Source organism: Fundulus heteroclitus, unplaced genomic scaffold (assembly GCF_011125445.2).
Source record: "Fundulus heteroclitus isolate FHET01 unplaced genomic scaffold, MU-UCD_Fhet_4.1 scaffold_44, whole genome shotgun sequence".
In the NCBI taxonomy this organism is placed as follows: domain Eukaryota; kingdom Metazoa; phylum Chordata; class Actinopteri; order Cyprinodontiformes; family Fundulidae; genus Fundulus; species Fundulus heteroclitus.
In genome coordinates, this window is record NW_023396857.1 from 805,600 (window position 1) to 827,119 (window position 21,520).

Below are 21,520 nucleotides of genomic sequence, written 5' to 3' on the forward strand. Positions count from 1 at the left end.
TTTTCACACAGAGGGAAGTCCAAGCAAACCAGAACCTGTCTCTACAAAGCAGGCTTGAACAAACCACAGGTCTCAAACTGCAGTCCTCAAGGAGTCAACGGGCCTGACTCTAATACCAGCTCGTTAGCAGAGCTCTGCAGAGTTCGACTGCATGCTAGAGAATCAGTTTAGCAATTTGATGCAGGTGTGTGGTGCAAGGGACACAGCTAAAAGTTGCAGAACACTGGCCCTCAAGATTCTGAGTTTTAGACCCGTGTCATAACCAAAACTGTTCTGGAGTTAATTTGGAACTGTAACAAGACCGTTTGGAGGATGCGGTCTCGGTATCATTGTTTTGGTCCGCACCCTTGGGTGACTGCTTTGTTCACATCTACATAAATGAACCCTAGTTAGTTATTAACACACTAAACAACTCAGGTGTGAAAACACCCAAACACATGGGAGTGCATTCACCTGTTCTTAGATCTGTGCATCAACGACAAACTGCCATACCTCCATGTATCGCTAACCCCTGTGCTGGATTTTGGTTCCCTCTGACTAGTAGAGAAGTGTGGTTATTAAAGCCAGTTAAGCCCAGAGGGGTTTAGGAGCAATTTCCACCTGAAATTACATTTCTGATATAAATCAAGAACAGCTCCACAGCTAAGTGTAAATGCAAACTTTTGGCATCTGTGTGAAGGGTAAGGCATTAAAGAATATTTCTCCAGGGGAACCACTATTGCAAATATCATGACTGATTATTAGGTGATTAAACAAAGTAAAAATCCAATTTTTTGAGCCTTGCTTAATTCTTTTTAAAAATAAACATTGCATTAAAACCCTTTATAGAACAACATCTTAACTATGACAGCAGCAAGTCTGGAATTAATCAGCTAAACTGTGTTTGTTCCACAAAAGTTTTAGTGGGCAGTGTGTCCAGTGGACCTGCGAGTTTGACACAATTTAGCCAAATGTGTTTTTCTCTTCATAAAGTGGAACCTGTTCAAACAAAAGTACCAATTTTCATTGTAGGACTCGTTTTACACATGACAAACTTTTGCTTATAAGATTTACACTGCATCATCAAAATGTACCATTGTGTACTGCATAATCTCAATAAAATGAAAAGAAAAATGTGTTGAATTGTGTGCTTTTGCCTTATAACTTTTTCCAAAGCTTCTAGAGCTGTCAGCTTTGTCTTCTGTGCCACTATAATGATAGAAGTTCAGAGGAAGAAAGAAAAGAAATGTACATATTTAATGAGCTGCAGCTGTCTGCAGCTCTGGAAAAGTCCCTGGGAAATACATACCTGTCTGCTCGGGCCGACCGGGCTTGACTTTAAACTGTAAAGTTCAACCGCTTTAATTCTGAGTATTAGCAGCTAGATAAGATAGGAAATTCCTTTATTGTTCCACAGCAGGGAAATTTGGGTAAAGACACAATTTATAGTATTGTAATGAAAAAACAAGCCAATCTAAAATTAGTAGTGAAGCAACAGAGAATGAGCTTATCAGAAAATCCAAAGTAAAAATAAAAAAATGAATACTGGAGTAAGTACTGTTGCACTTATAACTGTCCTTTTTTGGGGTCACATAAGGTGTAAAGTACCTTACATGTAAGTCAATGGGAAACGGAACACCTGGAGATTGCTTTTTAGATTTAATTAATTTACAGGATAACCTCAGACACACACATTCATGTCTTTTCAGCTGAACTGAAGGATGGGTTGCAGAACAGTTCAATGGAGCCTGCATTGTTGGTTGCAGGTTTAGAGTATGTCATGAACAGAGACAGAGGACCCAGTATTCAGCCAGACACTCAGGTTATGATTTAAGACAGTTTATTAAATAACAGGTGTAAGGGTCAGAACCAGGATGAGAGGCAAGCAATCTAACCAACAGGATAAAGCAGAGTTCATAGTCAGAGGCAGTCCTAAGTAAAAAACCGGGTAAACAGAGGTGCAGGAATAAACAGAGCAGAATCCGTGAGCAGAGTCGGGTAACAGATCCAAGTTGGGTAACATGCAGGTGGGATAAACAGACAGGGATCAGGCAGGAAAACAGGTAATTCAGGGGTCAGGCTAGTTCAGAATATCCAGAGACAAAATCGGATCAGATCTACAGGTCAACAAAGAAACAGAGAACGCTGGACTAGACTCACCGAAAGGCTCGAAATAATCTGGCACTGAACAGAGGTTTGGGGCTGGTATAAATAGAGGAGTGCACAGGTGACCGGACTTGAAAACTAATTACAGGTGACCAGTGAGACTGATGAGAGGAAGTGTGGTGGCTAGAGAAGAAACTGAACTGATCGGTAGTGTCTGGTCACAGGGGAGTGGCAGACAAACTAATGGGGTAGTGGCTGGTGGCTGCGAGGTGAGCTGGCTGATTACAGGCTGGTGAACTGGTTAAATAAAGCAAAGTAGAAAACTAAACCAAAACAAAACCAAAACTATGACAGAGTAATGATAAAAACAAACATGCAGTCCTTTGATCTTACTACTGCCACACCTACAGCGAGTTTACAATTGAAGAATGAAGACAAACCGGTCTGTCTGAGATTCTCACTCAGTTTTGACATTCTGATTCTCAGTCTGTTGGTTTGAGCTCATTCTCAAAAAAAAAAAGAAGAGAAATGAAAAGTCTTTTTATTATCCTGTGAAGCATCAGATTCGGTCGGGTAGCAGCAAAACATGTGGACCAGCTGTCAGACTGTTATATCGTCTCTGTAGTTTGGATTTCCACAGTTTCTGTTCTACCGAAGATCTGAACCGGATAACAAATGAAAACACTGATAGTTGAAGCTGATCTGATCTGACCAGATCAAACTATTGGGATGTAGTTTGATTGGTTTTGGATCTAACATGTATGACTATGAGAGGAAAACAAGAAGAAGAAGTAAGTACCTGTTCAAGTGCTTCGTTTTTCTTTCTTCTCCTTTGCCCCGACACGATGCGTCTGAACGCCTGAAATATTTGTGCCAGTTTGACCTGCTGTGTGGCTCCACCCCATTAAATGTTAATTGCACGACTGTGTGTGGCTTTCTATCGATATCTGATTGAAGGGTTTTTAAATATGTTTGGACTCATCAGTGTTACTGAGCGGGTGTGTGAAAGGATCAGCAGGGGTAAAACATCTGCCCCGCCACCAGGACACAGAGTCTGCAGCCCCCAGGTCAACATGGACCATGTAAATACAGCGTTTTACTGCAGATCACTCCATATCTGTTGTTTAATAACTATGATCAATACAGGGGACAAAAATAAAAACCTGAGAGAGACATTCCTGGATATTTCCATGAAAACTAATTACAGCTCGGTTCAAATCTCCATGTTGTTGGTCTGTCCATGAAGCGTCTCAGTTAAATAGAAGGCTGTGTACAGAGGAGATCCTGTTCACACCATCAAAGAATAACGAGTGTTAACTTAAACCTAATTATTGTACCAGGAAGACTTTTTCAGAACGTGTTTCTCATTGACATACATGAGAAAATAACTATTGTCTCAGCTCTTTGTTGCAGATTGTAATTTACTCACAACTATAATTAACAAAGCAACTGGACTTGTTTTTCATAGTAGAAGACGTTTCGCTTCCTCTCCACGAAGCTTTCTCAATTCAAAAAGTCTGGAGTAATGTGGAGTAACAAGCTTTATACTACTGCCAAACAAAGGCTTTGTAATGGCTTAGATAACATGCTAATTCAATTAATTTGGTTGAATTTGAACTTTTTTTTTGGAATGACCATGACCTGGATGACTGAGAATCTTCACCAGCAACTATAATCAGTGAGAATGCTATATAGCATTCTCACTGATTGTTTTCCTGTTTTTCTTTATTATTGTTATTCCGCACGTTTTTGTGCATCTAACTACTCCTGCATACTTCAACCGATTTCAACGATTTTCATACCAAAATGTACGGCTCGTTCTCGACATTACTGCTATATCTCATGGTTATGGTACCTTTTATACTTAATAAAGTATTTGTACTTTTTGTGCGTTTTTTGCTCCCATTGAAATGAATGCAAATTCCTTCAAATTCTTCAAATTTTTCATATTCCTTCAAATTCTTCTTATTGTTCAAATTTTTCAAATACTTCAAATACTTCAAATTCTTCAAATCTTTAAAATTTTTCGAATTCCTTCAAATTCTTCTGATACAACTGATATTACCACTACTACTACTACTACAACCGATACTACTCCTACTACTACTGATACTACTACTACTACTGCTACTACTACTACTACTGATACTACTACCACTACTACTACTAATGATGATACTACTGCTGCTGCTACTACTACTGATACTACAACAACTACTACTGATACTACTACTATTACTACTACTAATACAACTACTACTACTAGTCCTACTGATACTACTACTACTACTACTACTACTACTACTACTACTACTACTACTACTGACACTACTGCTACTGCTCCTACTACTACTACTACTGATACTACTACTGACCCTACTACTACTACTAAAACTGTTACTACTACTGATAGTACTACCACTACTACTACTACTGATACTACTACTACTACTACTACTACTACTGATACTACTACTACTACTACTACAATTTACTTCAAATTGTTCAAATTCTTCAAATTGTTCAAATTCTTTAAATTTTTCAAATTCTTCAATGTTTTTCAGCTATTTTTTCTCTTCTGCATGGATCTTCTGCATCTTCTCCTCAAATAATTCTGCAGATTAGCATTCTCACTCGCTGTTACGCAGGAACAGCTTTTTCTAGTTAACAGAAAGCAATTGTTCAAATTCAGTAACTCTGTTAAGGACCGTCTTTAACAATGTAAATAATCATAAATTTGGATGCACTATGTGCAGTTGGCACAAATATGTCCATTTAGCACTGAAGGTTGGATTCAAGTTACTTCATTGTCTTAAAAATTAAAGCGTGAATGAAAGTTTAGTGAATCTAGACACTATTACAGTGGGGCAGCTGGTAACACTGTTCCCTTGCAGCAACAGGATCATGGGTTCTAATCCCAGCGGGGGCGGGGGGTTCTGCATGTTCTCCTAAGCCATGTGTGGGTTTTCTCTGGGGACTCTGGCGTCCTCCCATGGTCAAAAGACATGACGGCTAAGTTAATTGGTCTCTCTAAATTGCTGTTCGGAGTGCCTGTGTTGTCCTATTGTGATGGAGTGGTTCCCAAACTCAAAATATGCAGGACAGGGTTCTCTGAGGAACACGGTTGGGGGACCACTGCTGTAATAAACTGGCAGCCTGTCCAAGGTGTACCCCACCTCTTACACGATGACCACTGGAGATGAGCACCAGCCCCCACCCTGCAAGGACAAGCCAGTATCAATGACGGAGGAATGGATGTTATTCTGTAGATTTTTGTTTTAATGATATTTAGACTGTTAACCTCACTGAGTCATATTCTTCAGGTTGTGTGTCTATGTCGGCTTTATCTCCGCTGGATGCAGGGTGCGACTGGCAGGTGCGTCCGTTCAGCTGGGACTCGTACGGTTCAGGTGGGAGGAGGATAACGGGGACTGGACTCCCTAAGGTAAATGTCAGATAGTTGCCACTCCATGTTTGGTCACTGAGCCACAAAATAGTTTGTACGTTATCAGGTTACTTCACTAACCCCCTGTGTTCTCCTTTCACAAAGAAGCTGTCCTCCAGTCCTCGCTCTGATTCTCAGTTCTCTGCTCTCTGGAATCCTTCAGAATCTCCTTCCTTACAGAGTGGCTCATGTTACCCTGAGCTATCTCTATAGTTATGCTGCTATAGGCTTAGGCTGCTGGAGGACATCAGGGTCTATTTTTCTCACTCTGCTGATTTCTACTGTTCTCCAGTTTTGCATCACATTGAAATGACTGTTGTCATTTAAGCTTTTAACTTTCTGTTCTCTCTCTCTTTTTTCTTCATAGTAGGTACACCTGGTCTGGCGTTCTGTTAACTGTGACATCATCCAGGGAAGACAGATCACCCGCTATTACCATCTAATGTAGAACAGATTACTGAGTCAATGTGAGCTTCTGTGCTTTTTTGTCTCTGCTCTGTCTTCTCTAACATAGAAAGTACTCCTGGGTCAATGTGAGCTTCTGTGCTTTCTGTGTCTCTGCTCTGTCTTCTCTAAGCCCCAGTCGGTCGAGGCAGATGACCGTTCATACTGAGCCTGGTTCTGGTTCTGCTGGAGGTTTTTCCTTCTCGTTAATGGGTGGGTTTTTTTCCACTGTCGCTTCATGCTTGCTCAGTATGAGGGATTGCTGCAAAGCCATCAACAATGCAGATGACTCTTCCTGTGGCTCTACGCTTCCCCAGGAGTGAATGCTGCTTGTCGGGACTGTGCAGCGATAAACTGGTTCCCTTATATAGGACATTTTTGACCAATCTGTATAATATGATTGAATTTGACTTTGTAAAGTGCCTCGAGATGACATGTTTCATGAATTGGCGCTATATAAATAAAACTGAATTGAATTACCGTTCCTCTGGTTAACAATCTTTTAATCTATCAACGTGTTCACGCTCCCGACATGGCTGAGGCAAAAGATCTCATGCAAAGCTTTAAATTTTAGCTCCATGACTGAAAACACCGTTATGTAGGGAAATATTTACGGTAAACGTCTTCGTGCATTTGAGGAAAAGAACGGGGTAGCTAATAAATATTAAAACAGGCGGATACAGCTTCTAGATGCAGCCCGGAGTAAACAGAACCAAGAACCAGAGACCAGCTTTTAGAAGATGTATGTTTTATTCAGAGCAGAGTTGATTCATCAGTTGTCCAGTTTTTTCTGCTCCTCCTGCAGATACAGCAATGTCATTACGTCATTTATGTCTTTCATAGCAGTTCCTCTGTTATTGTGAAGAAAACAAAAGATTTCACAGCACATTTAAACAGCAGTGACGTCATTTAAACAGCTTTTCACTAATTCTGCTGATATTCTTCATGGTGTTCAATGGTCACACAAAACTCATTACAATCACACATTGTTCACATTTTAAAAACTGTACAGGCTGTTAAACAGAAAAAGAAAATTACACTTGATGAATATGATCTCACAAATCTGAGAAAAATAAATAAGATAAATCTGCTAAAATAATAACTGTATTAGGGTTAAATCTTTATTTTGCTTAATTCTCCATGGATGGGAGAGGGCAGCACAGTGAGTCACTGTTTTCATCGGTCACTAATTGCTTTTTGGCAGCTTTTACTCGCTCACCATCACATACTGTCACCGTTAGTCTGGACTGGCTGACAGGAGACTGGAAGGAGGGTATTTATTCTCAATCTGTGGCCTAGTGGTCTTGTTTTCTGTTTAGTGAAAGCCTGGAGAGCTCGTTGGAGAAGCAGTGACTTTGTCCTTGATGACTTTAGCAATTCTCTAGTTTTCTTTTCCCATCTTGAGAAATCTGCACATGTACGCAACCTTACGTCGCACCATCTGTTGTCTCTTTGTATCACAACCTGACCTGATGGTTGTACTGATGATGAACTGAGCCAAGCTGGTACCTAACGGAGGCTCGTCCAGCTTATGAACCCTGCCGACCCGGACCCAAAGAGCCGAGGTGTGACCAAAATGTGTTCTCCTGACTTTTTGTTTTGACTATCGACTTGCTGAAGATACATCTGTGCTCATAAGTTTAGAAACTATGGCAGAATTTCAAATAATTCCAACATTTTGTTTTTTTATGTGACTCATGGTTAGTCGATCGCCGAAACCTTTCACTATCACAGTTTAAATCAGAGTTTAAAGCAGAAACGGGCCATATGAGCCTGATCAAAACTGCACCAAACCTGGAAGATGAAACCGGCTGCCTGGGATCTGTTTGCCAGCATTTAGTTTGGGTGCAGAAAAAGTTGGACAGTTTCCAGCCTAATGAGAGACTCCAGTATGTTTCATGCAGTGCTACGCCAGCACTGCTGGACCCAGAGCCACGGGTAGAGCAAAGGGGCTGCATGGTCCGGTTGCCAGAGGGAAGCTTAAAGAAAACTGGCAAACAAAGTAATTTAGAGCAGCGGCCCTCAAACTGGGGTCCCTGGACCCCCAGGGGTCCCCGAACCACGGGTTGGTGGTCCGTGAAACACATGTTGTTGGGCCTGAGGAGGCGTTGCTGAGGATGCGTCAGGGCTGAGCTAAGTAACACATACATAATTCCTAATGTATTTAACAGTACATAAGGCTGTTTAAATAAACTATCAGTATGAGGAATTTAAAGGGGTCCTTGGAAAACTTTTACCAGAGCTAAGGGGTCCCTGGCTACGAAAAGTTTGAGAACTCCTGATTTAGAGTGAAGAGCCAAGAACCATCAACGCTTCATCTGGGGAGAAGTCTTCAAAGCCTAACATCCATTCCTGCTGTGAACCACGGAGGTGGACTGACGATGGTGAGGACTGTGTGATAATCAGAAGAAACCAGAGGACACCCTGGACTGGGACGGACTAATGAACTTTAACATTCAACAAACACCAGTTAGGGACGCCTCTGATCGCGCTCATTTGGAGAGTTTCTGCTGGAGTATAAAGAGAGCAAACTAAACTGTTTGATAGTTTAAGACTTCATTCAAACAAAACCATGAGAGACAGAACAGTTTTGTTCCCATATTTACTAAAAAACATGTATGTAGACTGTTTCTAGACTTCAGATTCAGTCTGCCTTTATTGGGTTGGATTAGCAAACAACTGGACTCAGGAAAACGGACCTCAACCTCACGGTTCATCCTGCATCGCCGGTTCTGGTGCTGCAGGATGATGCAAGAATGTTTGATTTATTTTCTGCTCTTTCTGTTCATTCTGAGACTTTAACTTTAACTGTCCTGCTGTACGTATGATTTATCTGTTCGTTAGTACAGAGAAACTTCTGCTGCTGGACCTGGACATCCCAGTTGGAATAACGGAAAACACCACAGGTGATTCCTGTTTGGGTGAATGGAAATGCAGCTGTTTCGTTTTAGACCAGGTGCCAGAGCCACCAAAGTGTTCGTTATCTCAGGCTGACCCGGCTGCGCTGCCCTGCGACCCACGATGGGAATCAGATTACTTCTTATTATCTCACTAACATAGAAAAGTCTAAAAACAACACACCGATGTGCTCTGGGCTCACATGCTTCCACATCAGACCTGATCTGCTCCCGGTGTCTGAACCGGATCCACTGCAGCTCTTCTTCTTCAAGCTGTGTAGAACGGACACGGGTGAACTATGTGTCCGGGTGGACTGGACCACGAGGAGGCTGCAAAGGTTCTGGCAGTGTATCATTAGACCTCAGTGGTCCGGATCCAGTCGTTGGATCCTGTTGAACCAGATTCAGACGTGTAGGAGCAGATCGGGTCTGGGCTAAAAGTTTCCTGAATTTAAAATTTGTTTTCGTGTAAAATCGGGATGTCCATGGCACCGAGCATTTACTGAAAGACTTTGACCCGGAAAGTGACCCGACCCAGATACTTGTCCCGGTCGTCGCTGTTGCGCAGGTTGGACCCCTCCACTTTACATTCCACCGTCTGCTCCACGTTGTAGTCTTCTTTAGTGAGCTGCAGCTTGACGGCCACCAGCGGCTGGACGTAATCAGGCTGCACACACAAACAGTCAGACGTGAGCGTTCTGATCGGCTCCCAGATCACTCAGACCCGGCAGAACCAGGATCTGTCAGTGATCCGACATCTGAAGGCAGAATGTGCAAAATAAAACATGAAAGCTGAACTTTATCAACTTTATTTTGGTGTAACTTATTGGAATATTGGTTAAAAGCTCCCAAACTCTGACTAAATGTAAAACTTACTGCTAACAAAATAACTTTGGATTTTTCAGTCTGTTTTTCATGAAGTCGGGTTGATTTCTGGCTGAACTCTCAACCGCCTTATTTACAGTAAAATAATGTTAATGCTGCAGCATTTAAAAACTTTACTGGGACATTTTCATGATTCTGTAGGAACAGTTTTAACACAAACTTTACGGCATCTCAACCAGACAAAGCACCTTCCGGGGGAATTGGAGCGGGGACTCTGAGCCTGGCCATCTAGTCCACCATCAGTGTCTGACCTCACAACTATCCCCCCCACCCCCCAATCAGGTGGAAAACCTGCTCAGACGAGTTGGAGCTGTCGCAAAGCGTGGACCGACATCATATTAAATCCTACGGATAAAGAATGGGATGGCACGCGCTTGCATTTGTTAAAAACTTTTCCCTCCATTTCCCTTTGGCTCATGAAATGAAAATTTCCAGGAGACAAGGTGTGTTGCTCATAACGTGTTGCAGTACTGTTTAAAACAACTTTGCCATTGTTTTCATGTGCTTTGCATGTCTATTTCATAAAACAAAGCTTGTAGCATTATATAATTTTCTGTGCACCACAGCGTTCCCTTATTGTCCCATGGCTAATCTCCCGTAGCTAAAACCAACAAGGAGCCCCTTTCTCTAGTTATATTTATACTAGTGGGATACAAATGATTCATCTGTCCAAACCTACGGTGCTGAACACGCACCTGTTACCTGTTCCCCAGAGTCATCTAGGACGGTCATGAGGGAAACAGAGCAGGGTAACTGGGTAACTTTAATGTCTGATCCAGAGACCAAGCTGCTGAGGTGTAAAAGAGTCTGGACTGAAGACCAGCGGAAACTTTGTTTCATGCTGCAACTTAGTGTGAAACTTCTGGTTTAATTCAAATGGAATCAGTTACATGTTTCACTTCTACGCTGGCCACGTGCAATGACGTGTAGAAGATGAGCGAGAGGAGAAAACACGAAGGAAAAACTTTTCCGGTGTAAAAATATGTGGAGGTTTTACTGTCTGTAAAACGTCCAGAAGTTGTCCTCCACATCCACTTTTCAGTAAAGTCAGTTAACGATTAGCTAAAAAAAAATAAATAAGAAGAGGATGGCACCCAAACTCACCTGTGTGAGGGTTAGTAACCCAGTACATTTGCAAGTATAACACATCAGCATGTCTTCTCATTAAGATATCACAGCATCACATAGCATGGCAGGCTCAGACAGTGGCGACACCGTGTGGCCATTCATGGTATTGCATAAATTATTATTTAACCCCAACATGTTTCCAACCGCTGGAAACCTGACTGACTGAATTATCTCTGCAGTCAACTGCAAATTGTCAAGTGTTACTGAAAAGTTCCAGATAACTGGTGTAAAAATGAATGACCTGAAATTACCTGAAATATCTCATGAATTCATATTCGTAGCACAACATTTTCAGTTCTTATGTGCATGGACACCGGCACGAAGCATTTTATTTTTAAAGACACGTCTATGTTCACCTGGATTAAACGCAGTCGCGTCGATGCGAGAAGCAAACGGTATTTACTCACGTGAGCGATCTTGCCGTAGTAGGGGAAAAACATTTTATCCAGACGACCTTCAGGCGGGAAGTAAAGCATCTGCAGGGGAGTGTTTCTCTGCCGGGCAGCGAAGCAGAAGCTGTGAGTTATCAAAGCTCTGCTCATTCACAGAAGTGAATTAAACAGAAAGAGTGCGTTACCTTGACGGTGCAGTTGATGTATGGATCTCCTTGTGGTTTCAGTCCGATGACCTGCAGGCAGAAACGTGCACCTCAGTCCAGCACTGTTGCTCTGAAATTAGTGTCTCTTGTTTTAAAGATAGCTCAGATTTCTAAATAAAGTAAAGAAACTTGAGAAATTTGCTAATGAGCACAAAAAGACCGACATATAAGCAGATGCCTAATGGGTCTTTGCCTTCATGGCTACACAACAAGCCCAAATCATAATGATGATTAAAAGAAATAAGGATCAATTTTATTTATAATGCACTTTACATTTACAGAAAATCTTAAAAGTGCTGCAGTCATTAAAACAATTGAGAAACTGTATTGTTTATGATTATAACTCACACTTTTTTCATAGTTTGGCTGATCCTGCAACTCAGTTAGATGTGACATATATATCAAGTCTAACATGTTGCTAAATGTTATTTCATACTGACCAACATGAACCAAGGAGAAATATTACCATCTATAGCCGCAAGATGGCGCTGTAGGATTGTGAAAACTATATCCTGCTCCTGTACCATTTAAAAATTAATGGAAACATTAACTTATAGACAACAAAGAATGAACACATTTGTATGTTGTTTCACTGTTTCAGTCTGCATTCACGCATCAGAGCGTTGTGTGGTGCAGCTCTAAGGACTCAGACCGAGACAGAAACCTGTGACTGGGCTGTCTGTGAAGCTAACAACAGCTAGCGCTAGCTGCTATTAGCTTGACAGTCTGTGAAGCTAATAGCAGCTAGCGCTAGCTTATGTTGTCCAGGCGGTTTACAACTTCACTGATGCACGTTTAAGAGCCTTACTGACCTTTCCAAATTGCTCTAAAATATCCGTGTCATACTGTTAGCTTAGCACATATAGCACCGTTACGCTCACAGTCCTAATTTCAATGTAATTTACCTGATTAAATGTCACTTTTTAGTCTGGGATTTTGTGAAATAAATTATTAAATAAATGTGATTTATATTGTTTTTTGTTTTCCTCTTTATGATGATTTTTTTAACTGGTGTGACTTATATTGCTGCGCGACTTAGAGTCCGCAAAATATGATAATAAAAACAGAAACAATAAAATGCAGATAAAAAACACCCTTAACACACACAGTGCAATAAAAGCAAAATAAATAAACACAAGACAAAGCAATTAATAATGAATGGATAGATTTGGTCATAAGTACCAAACTGAATAACTTCTGTTTCTGAGCTGTTTAGGTGAAGGACATTTTGCAGCATCCATTCCTTTAACTCCTCCACACAGGTTGTAAGTGTGGAAACTGAAGAGAATGGAGAAGATGGAAAGGCTGCGGATGAGGAAGGCGAACTACATGGGCTCTCAGACACATTACTACCCAGCGTAAGGTACAGCTGAGTATCATGACAGCAGCGAAATGAGACCCTGTAGGTGTTGATAAATGGCACCATGTACAAATTAAAAAGAAGGGCTTCCAGAACTGATCCTTGGGGGACACCGTATGAGACTGAATGGCTCAGTGACCCGACACTCTCAATGGAGACAAATTCAAAGCTAGTCTGTTAGGTATCATTGGAACCACTCCAAGGCCGTGCCAGTGAGCCCTGAAAGGTTCTGGAGGCGGTGGAGAAGGATGTGGTGGTCTACAGACTGTGTCAATGGCTGCTGACAAGTCAAGAAAAATGAGGAGAGGAGCCACAGTCAGCAGGGATCAACCCCCTTTCACAGTGCTCGACAGATGGTAGGAGGTTTATGTCCTTGCATCGATCCAAAACAGTTTCTAAAAAAGAAATCTTGTGCCCAATTTAGATGCAGCCTTCTAAACAAGCTAGAACATTCAGTCTTTTTCTAACTGTGGACATTAACATTTGACCTGCTAGCTGAAGCCTGTACAGTCTGAGATGGCGCTCTGGGGTTTTCACTGAATGCTCTGGGAGTTTGCAGGGACATCCACACCTGGAAAGGCCGTCAAATGCCTTGAGAAATAACCTTTGTACATTGATAGACTTTGGATTGTTGGGAAATGGTAATCTAACTTTTCTAGACTGATGGGCAGCATCATTTACTTTTGCTGCTGATGTGATGGGAGGGGGGGAGTAATGACCCACATCCATCATTGTTGCTTCAATTCAGTAACAACAGACTGCTGGAGCTCCTTCCTCCACTAAAGTTTCATGAAAGATTAATGCGTCTTCCAGGTTAATGTCAGGTTAGCAATAAAACTGCTGCAGGTATGATCTGCTTGGACTCCTTGCTGGAGTCTGATTCAGTCTACAAGCACGCCAACTTTAGCCAACAAGACAAAAAGCTTGATCAGTTCAAACACACGCAGCATACTCTGCTGAGAAAAGGGTTTATATGCTTTGTTTTATTCTGATGATTCAGGAACAAAAGCTGATTTTCCTTCATTTCATCTCAGTAAAGATCGTCTGAGGGCCACATCTTTGAGGTAAGTGCATTAAAACTCTTCCAGCTGTTTGCTCACAGAAATACACCATAACCTCCTGCTCTGACATGTTCAGAAACAGCAAAGCACTTCGGATTTAGACCTTTAAACAACCTTGCTGCACGTGGGTTAAGGCTCGGTGCTGTACTGACCCGGTTCATCTTGATGATGATGCAGGGTTCCCCTTGAGCGTAGCCGAAGCTGGTGTCTGGCAGGCCGGAGCACTGACGCAGGAGGCTGCGTTTAAACTGACAAACCTTCTTTTTGGGCTGATCATCCTGATCCGTGTATTCACCCACCAGACACAAGTCGTTCCCCTCCTGGATGCTGTCGTTGTACTCTGGAAACAAGCAGGTGTGCTTTTATTGTGAAAGTATCGCCACTAAAATAAAGTTACTTGCTGTCCTGAGCTGACAAGTCTGCATGCGAGGTCTCTGCAGCACACACAAGGTCTAAACATGTTATATTGGTTGGCTTTGGTTTGACTCACGCTGCAGGAAGTCGTGCAGCTGCTGGACGTACGGCTCATATTTTGTTGGATCCGAGCGGTTGTAGGAAATCTCAATAGCATGAGGACGAACAACCAGACCTAAAATAAACCAAAGCAGTGATGGAACGGTGAAAATACAGCTGAGAGCAGCATTGGGTACAAGCTAGCAGTGGCAGCTGGGGGTAACCTGGATTGGCCAGTCGGTCCTGGTGCCGTGGGACGTTATCATCCAGCGTCTGCAGCATCACCCACATGGTGAGAGTAAACATTCCCGCCAGGAAGCCATAAAAGATGAGGTAGAAGAGGAAGATGAGACCTGCAGAGAAAATGAAACATTTCTTTGTTCACATCTGCAGAATCAAACAAGAAGTGTTAGTCTTGGTCAGATAACCGCGGTTAGCTCAGGAAATATGAACAACTCAGTAGAGTTCTGATGTTAAATAGTTTGATTCTGGTTCTGGCGTTGAACCAGTTCATCTCTTGGGACTGCTGAGGTGGATTCCAGCTCTTTCAGACTCTCATGTTTAACAGGATAAAATGTTCAGTTCAACTCCTTGTAGATTAAAACAGCATCTCAGTCAATGTTGCGCATGCATACCATTACTGCCTGTTGATGCATATTCAACACATTCAAATTATCAGATTAAAGGTATTTGCTGCCATCTAGTGGAAAGACGTTTTCCAAATTATGCCTAAATTAGATTATTTAAAAACTAACTATGTGACTCCTATATTTTATGTTCCATAGCTGCACAATGGGAACACATGGTAGCACTGTTGCCTTGCACCAAGAAGATCCTAGCTTTGAATCCTGGCCTAGGCTCTCTCTGCATTTAATTTGCATGTTTGCATGCATGGGTTCTCCAGCTTCCTCCAATGGTCCTAAAACATGACTGTTAGAAGAAATATGAAATCTTTATTTGTCCCTGTAATGCAGATTCCAACGAAATATGTCTTCCATCCCTCAGAGAGCAGAGGGCAGCTTACAGGACCCAGAGAGCAATCTGGGGCTTGCTCAGGGACCCATAGTGGGGGTCTGTGGGGTACGTACTGCCTTCTCAGAATGTAAGCGCACTGCTCTAACCACTCTGATTGGTTGATCTCTCTAAATATTCCTGATGAGTAACTGTGTGTCTCTGTGCTGTCCTGTGACGAACAGGCAACCTCTCCAGAGTGTAGCTCTTACACAACAGAGATAGGCATCAGACCACCAGGCAATGGATGGATGCGTTTAAATTACAACTCTGCTTAATTTGAAATAGGGCTGGACGATAATTCATTAACAATATATATCGATCGACAGAAAGAAAAGGGTCAATAAGAGTAAATTTTCCTTCCTTTTGCATTCTAGCCATGTAGGTTAATATTACATCGTTACATCCTCCCAGCCAATCACAACGCAGACCCAGGAATGCTCCGCCCCCTTCAAATACTCTTTTTCATTTTTTTAAAACTTGCAGTTTTGGTAAAAAGTTGGTTGAATAAAGGGTTGAGTTTGAATTCAGTGTTTGTGGGTCTGCATCTAAAAATAGGTTGCTAAGCAACAGCATAAAATGGCCAGGGCTTCACTTAAAATGTATGTTTTGAATTTGTTGATAATTATTGATATCGATCAATGTGATCTGTATTTTATCGATACGCTTTTTCTTTCTATATCATCCAGCCCTAGTTTGAAATCTGCTAAAAAAACAAGAAATTAAAATAACGTAATGTTTTTGATGCAATTGTAAATCTGTTCAGGCAGTAGTGGGTTAAATTAAATATCTTTTCATGAATTCTGGCGTTACAAACCAGTTTTTGAAGCAGCCCAGGAGTCGAATCTGCACATTTGACTTCTGGGCTCATTGAGAGTCGATTTGATTTGACAGCAGATTTAATTGTTAACACATTAGTGACATATCTCTGTGTTCATGCCTGTCTTCTGAATTATGCATGAAGCTGCATAAATCAGAATAACTATAGAGCTGCGTTGTGCAGTTACTTAATACATGTTCAGCGCTAACTGAGCCATCGGATGTTGCATTGGTCGGTTGGTTCTGGCTGATTTGAGTGAGCCGGGCAGTCAGACGGTTTCTGGTGACGGTTGGTGTAGCGGTTGGATGACTGAAGCAAACACTGACAAACAGTCAGGCAGCAAATGAACCAATAAAAAACATTCTGACTGTGATTTTAAACATTTCAGCAGGACCAGGCAGAACAGAAACATGGAGGAAAGTTGAACCTGTTGTGACAGCGAAGGAAAACCTGCAGATAGCAGGTGATGAGGGATCATTAACAAACAGACTTCAGGTGTGGGAAGCTGACAGGCATGATAGGAAAAAAAAAACCCAGAAAAATCCCAACTTTATTCCAGGTGAGCTGATCAGAAACCAAAACAGAAAGTGACCATCCCGAAATAAAAAGGAGCTCAAATCGCCAGAGGAGGGTTTCATGAAAATAAGTGTTTGGGAAGTCCTGATTAAAGTAGGAATAGAAGAAATAGAATATACTTTAACGGCCTTAGTCGGGAAATTCAGGTGCTGCTGCAGACAACGGTAAAAAACGTAAAACAAAAAATTAGGAATAAAAAGCAAATTTAAAACATGTAAAAACTGTAGAGTTATTAAAAAGTAGCATAATCAAAAAATATTAAAGACGTGTGCAAATGAGTTGGGTGATTTTAAGAAATGTGTAAAACATGTTTGTTTGCATAAAAAACAATGGACTATTTACCAGACTAAAGAAAACATGTAAAAACAGCAGGGTTATAAACACTTTTGGGAGTTTTTCTGGAGCAGTGATGGTTATAAAGTCTAACAGCTGCTGGGAGGAAGGACCTGTGATGACGCTCCTTTGTGCACCAAGGATGTAAAAAAGAAGGTTTCCAGTTCTGCAACAGCTTCATGTACAGCGGGGGAGACGCTGACCAGCAGTAACAACATCTTTTACCAAAGTTTTCTGTCTCCCACCACCTGCACTGTGACCAAAGGACATCCTAGAAGATGGTCTTCCCGATAAGCTTCTCTAACCGCTTCCTCTCAGCGACTTTTTTCAACAAAAACAGGGAAGGGGACGAAGCAAAGGGGCTCAGATGCCACGCAGAGGTTGCTGCTTTCCTTCTGGACAGGTAGATTGAATGTTTGCTAATGCTAACCAAAGGACCTGGCAACCGGCTGGCAAGTGGACGAGTGCACCACCTGCTAGCCGGGAGGAATTAAAATTGTAGCTATCTCCTTTAACTTAAGATGAAGATTTAATAGCAAAATCAGGAGAAACCTGTAAGGGGGCAAATATTTTTTGAATAAACCAAAATGTTAAGCAAAAGTTTAGATGGGTAATCTGATTGATATGAACAATCTGAATGGCTACTTAAATGACAGCATTGTTAGTTTAGAAGCTTAAAGTTTTTGTCTGCCCCCATAACGGTATGTTTTCTCTGAAAACAGCTGCTTTTAAAAACGTCCCCATGTCTGTGGTCAGGTACAGAGGAAACACCAAATCTGTATGGGGACGTCCTGGCAGCCATGCTGTATGACTCAGTGGTGGCGCCGTTTTACGCATGTGGTTGGGTTTTAAGGAAATGACACTGTCTTTAACGTTTCTACTAGTGTGTGGTGCTGGAAACAGCAATTAAAACATTATGTAGCTCCTTGAATCCTTGAATGTGGATGTGCCAGAAGAAACGGAAAAGTAATTGTTTTTTTTAATGGATCATGGCCGTGTCAACCGGGTCTTAGCGCTTCAGCTTGATCTTGCATTTCTGGAACTGCTCCCAGAGGGAAGAATTGGTTCTTGGATAGTTGAACAAGTGCTCTGCATGTGGGGGTCAGACATCAAATGACCCAACGCTTGTAGTGATGGTTTCATGAAGGATGCAAACTTCCTCGGAAAGAGTCTGTCCAACTTACGGGGCAGTGAATGCGAGCTTTCAGCCTCATTAGATCCACATCCGCTCGGCTAACGCTGAGGCTACCAAGCATCCTCTGGTTCTGCTGGTCTTCCTTCACTCACCGACTGTCCAACGCTCTGGTTACTGCCTGATTACACCATCAGGCCTCTCCTGATCCCACCACTGCTGCCCTCTGGTGGCTGTCCCAGCCATGTCAGTTCGGCACCGGGACCAAATCACAGCTGGATGAGGCCTTTGGTTCTGGTTCTGGCAGCTGAACTGGTCTTCTCAGTGACGGCGTAAATGTTCATGTTTCATTGTTTGAATCAGTTCTCACATCAACCCTCCCCCCCAAAAAAAACGTTTTCATGAAGGGAATATTTTTTAGGACTAATAGCTGCAAAATGTTTTTCTCTTTTTATTATTTAATTCTACGGCAAGAAGGTGAGATAAGAAAGTGTCTGCAACAGAATAAAAACTGATAAATCCGCTTTAAAGTCAGATTTTTTTTTTTTTTTTTTTTGCTTTTCATTTACTTATAGTTGCACCGTATCACAACAGCGTTATTTATAGAACACTTTAACAGAATCAAAGCACTGTACACAGAATAAGTGAAACAGCAGTCCTAACAAAACCAACAATAAAATCTATTAAAACTCTTCTCTTTAATAAAGGAGGGCAGAAATTTTATATTTTTAATATGAATTACATTTTTTTTTTATTAAAAATAAAATTCTTCTCAAGGAAAATATAATTAAATACTTAATATTTTGTAAATGTTAATAAAAATAAATTTTAGTTCAGTGATGGAGGGACAGAAAAGCAGAGAGAAAGAATCCAGTCAGACAGAAATTACTGAAAACCTTTAGTTTCATTTATTGGTTCACACATTTAGGTCAGAACTCCGTGAAACCCACAGAAAAGATCAGAGCTGGGCCGGTTCTGCTGGGAATCTGGGATGGTCTACTAATCTGGTTCTGGTCTAATAATCTGAACTGGTCTAATAATCTGGTTCTGGTCTAATAATCTGGTTCTGGTTTAACACACTGGTTCTGTGGTGTCTGTAGGCAGATGGTTCTGCTGGGAATCTGGGATGGTCTAATAATCTGGGATGGTCTAATAATCTGGTTCTGGTCTAATCATCTGGTTCTGGTTTTGATCTGGACAGATTTGACACCTTTAAACATTCATTTTCCGGATATTGTCTCGGTTCGGCTCGGTTCGGTTCAGGCCTCAGCAGCAGGAAAGCCTTTCCGTGAGATGAGCCGCACCGAAACGAGCGTCGGTTCGTTTGAGCTGATCACAGAACCGTGCGTGTGCGCGGCCCAGGCCGCATCTTACCCCAGCTGCTGGCGGTTCGGCCCAGGAACTCCCCGGTCCGCGGGTTGTAGATGAAATCCTTCCAGGATTCTTTCTTCTGCTCCTTCTTCTCCTCCTTTTTCTGCTCCTTCTTCTCCTCCTCCTTCTTCTCCTCTTTCTTCTCCTCCGTTTTCTCCTCCTTCTCCTCCACCTTCACCTCCTCCTTCGCCGCATCCTTCTCCTCCCCTTTTACCTCTTTCTCCTCCTGGTTCTGCTCCGCGCTCGTCTCTTTGGGAGGCTCCTGGTTCGGTTCTTGGTTCTGGGCTTCTGACGGGGACGACATGCTGGTGCGGCGCCGGGCTGATCCGAACCGGGCTAATTAATCTGCGCTCAAAGCGATTCCGTCGGATCCGTCAGCGATGCGCGCTCTGGAGCCCAACGCACACACGCAAACACACACTCGACCGCGCGCGCGCGCACGTCAAGATTGCGCGCGCACTCACCCACACAAGGCGGCGCACGGACTGCTGCAGAACGCGGCGCATGCGCAGTGCGGAGTCCGGAGGGTCTCCAGAGATGGAGTCAGCGCAGCAGAAAGGAGATGGAGCAGTTTGATTAATTAATTAAAGAGCGGCAGCCAATTAAATCACAGGATCAATTAAGTCCGGAGACTCTGATCCCATCACAGATATTATCTGTCTGACCTCAGGATGACTCACACCCACCCTCACATGATATAATGAATAATGATGTAGTATAATACAGCATAACATCCTATAATGGAATATAATATGATGCATGTCCCAGGTGGCCTGTGTGAGGAAAGATTCACACAAATTAAACTGTATGTGAAGTTATATAATCACACCAGAGGTGACAGTCACATGACTGCAGAAACTCAAACTCATTGGGTACAAGCTGGGTGATGTCACACTGATGTCAGATACGCCACAAGGTATAAAGTCACGTGATCAGCCGGGGTATGGAGCCAGGAAGGGATGAGAGATAAGAAGATGTGAAGGAGCAGAGCGACAGCAGAACCCGGACAGCCTGTGTTGGTCCTGATGGGTCCATCCGCTTCAACTGAGCCACCGCCGGACAGCAGAACCCGTCCCAACCCAAACATTTACATATTAGCTCACCTTGATAAAGCAGTGGTGAACCTCCAGGTTCAGTTAAAGCTGAATTTCACAAAGCCTAAGGTGTGTGACATGAAGCTGGTTCCGTCTGACCGGTTCCACGTTCCTGATCAGTCTTCCCCTCACACCCAAATCAGAGTTATGGAGTTCTCACTGTCTGAGTTTCACAGAAACCCCAAACAGGCCTAACTTAAACCCAAGAGTAAACGGGTTAATTAAGAGTCGCATTTGATCTTAAAACATAGAGTCTGAGTTGATATTATAAAACATTTCAACCAGTCAGAGTCAAGACAACCAGAGGAAAGCCCTCCTGATTGCATCAACCCGTTGACTTTCCTGCAACCTCTCCTCCTGAGGAAGCATGTGGCAACAGTGGACAGGAATAACTCACTTTTAATGGGCCAGAACCAGGCTGAGAAAGAGCACTGTCTGGAGGCCTAGATGAAGGAGCAGAACCACGCAGAAGAACCAGGAGAACGGTCTATGTTAAAGAAAAGATCAGAGAACACAAAGTTAATGGATGGAAGGAAAAGTTGGAGCAGATTCAGACGACAGGAAACAGCACTCCTTATAAAGACAACCCTTTTATTTGTTCATGTTCATGATTCTGTTTACCTGTGTCTCTCTGAGACATGTTTTAAAAGTGAAGCTCGTGTGTAAAAACTACTGATCCAGATTCTGGTTCTGAAAGATCCACGAGGATCTAAACTCTGTGGAATGAGTTCAGTGAACCCATTATTGACCAGGACAGGGTTTTGACGAGACCTGCTGAACGGATCAGGTTCTGATCATTGGTTCCAGCGGCACACGTGGTTCTGTTA

The 21,520-nt window shown here is 42.4% G+C and overlaps 1 protein-coding gene across 1 annotated transcript; it reads right to left on the reverse strand.

Annotated features, from left to right (window-relative positions):
• Nucleotides 1–6,701: 6,701 nt before the first annotated feature.
• LOC105920661 (sodium/potassium-transporting ATPase subunit beta-3) lies at nucleotides 6,702–20,055 on the reverse strand. The gene is made up of 7 exons (XM_036131535.1): nucleotides 19,603–20,055; nucleotides 14,581–14,709; nucleotides 14,394–14,492; nucleotides 14,056–14,243; nucleotides 11,462–11,512; nucleotides 11,292–11,378; nucleotides 6,702–9,538 (listed from the first exon to the last, which is right to left on the reverse strand). Exons 1-7 carry the CDS (start codon nucleotides 19,901–19,903, stop codon nucleotides 9,371–9,373), a joined length of 1,023 nt encoding a protein of 340 aa, XP_035987428.1. The 5' UTR covers nucleotides 19,904–20,055; the 3' UTR covers nucleotides 6,702–9,370.
• Between the last annotated feature and the right edge of the window lie 1,465 nt (nucleotides 20,056–21,520).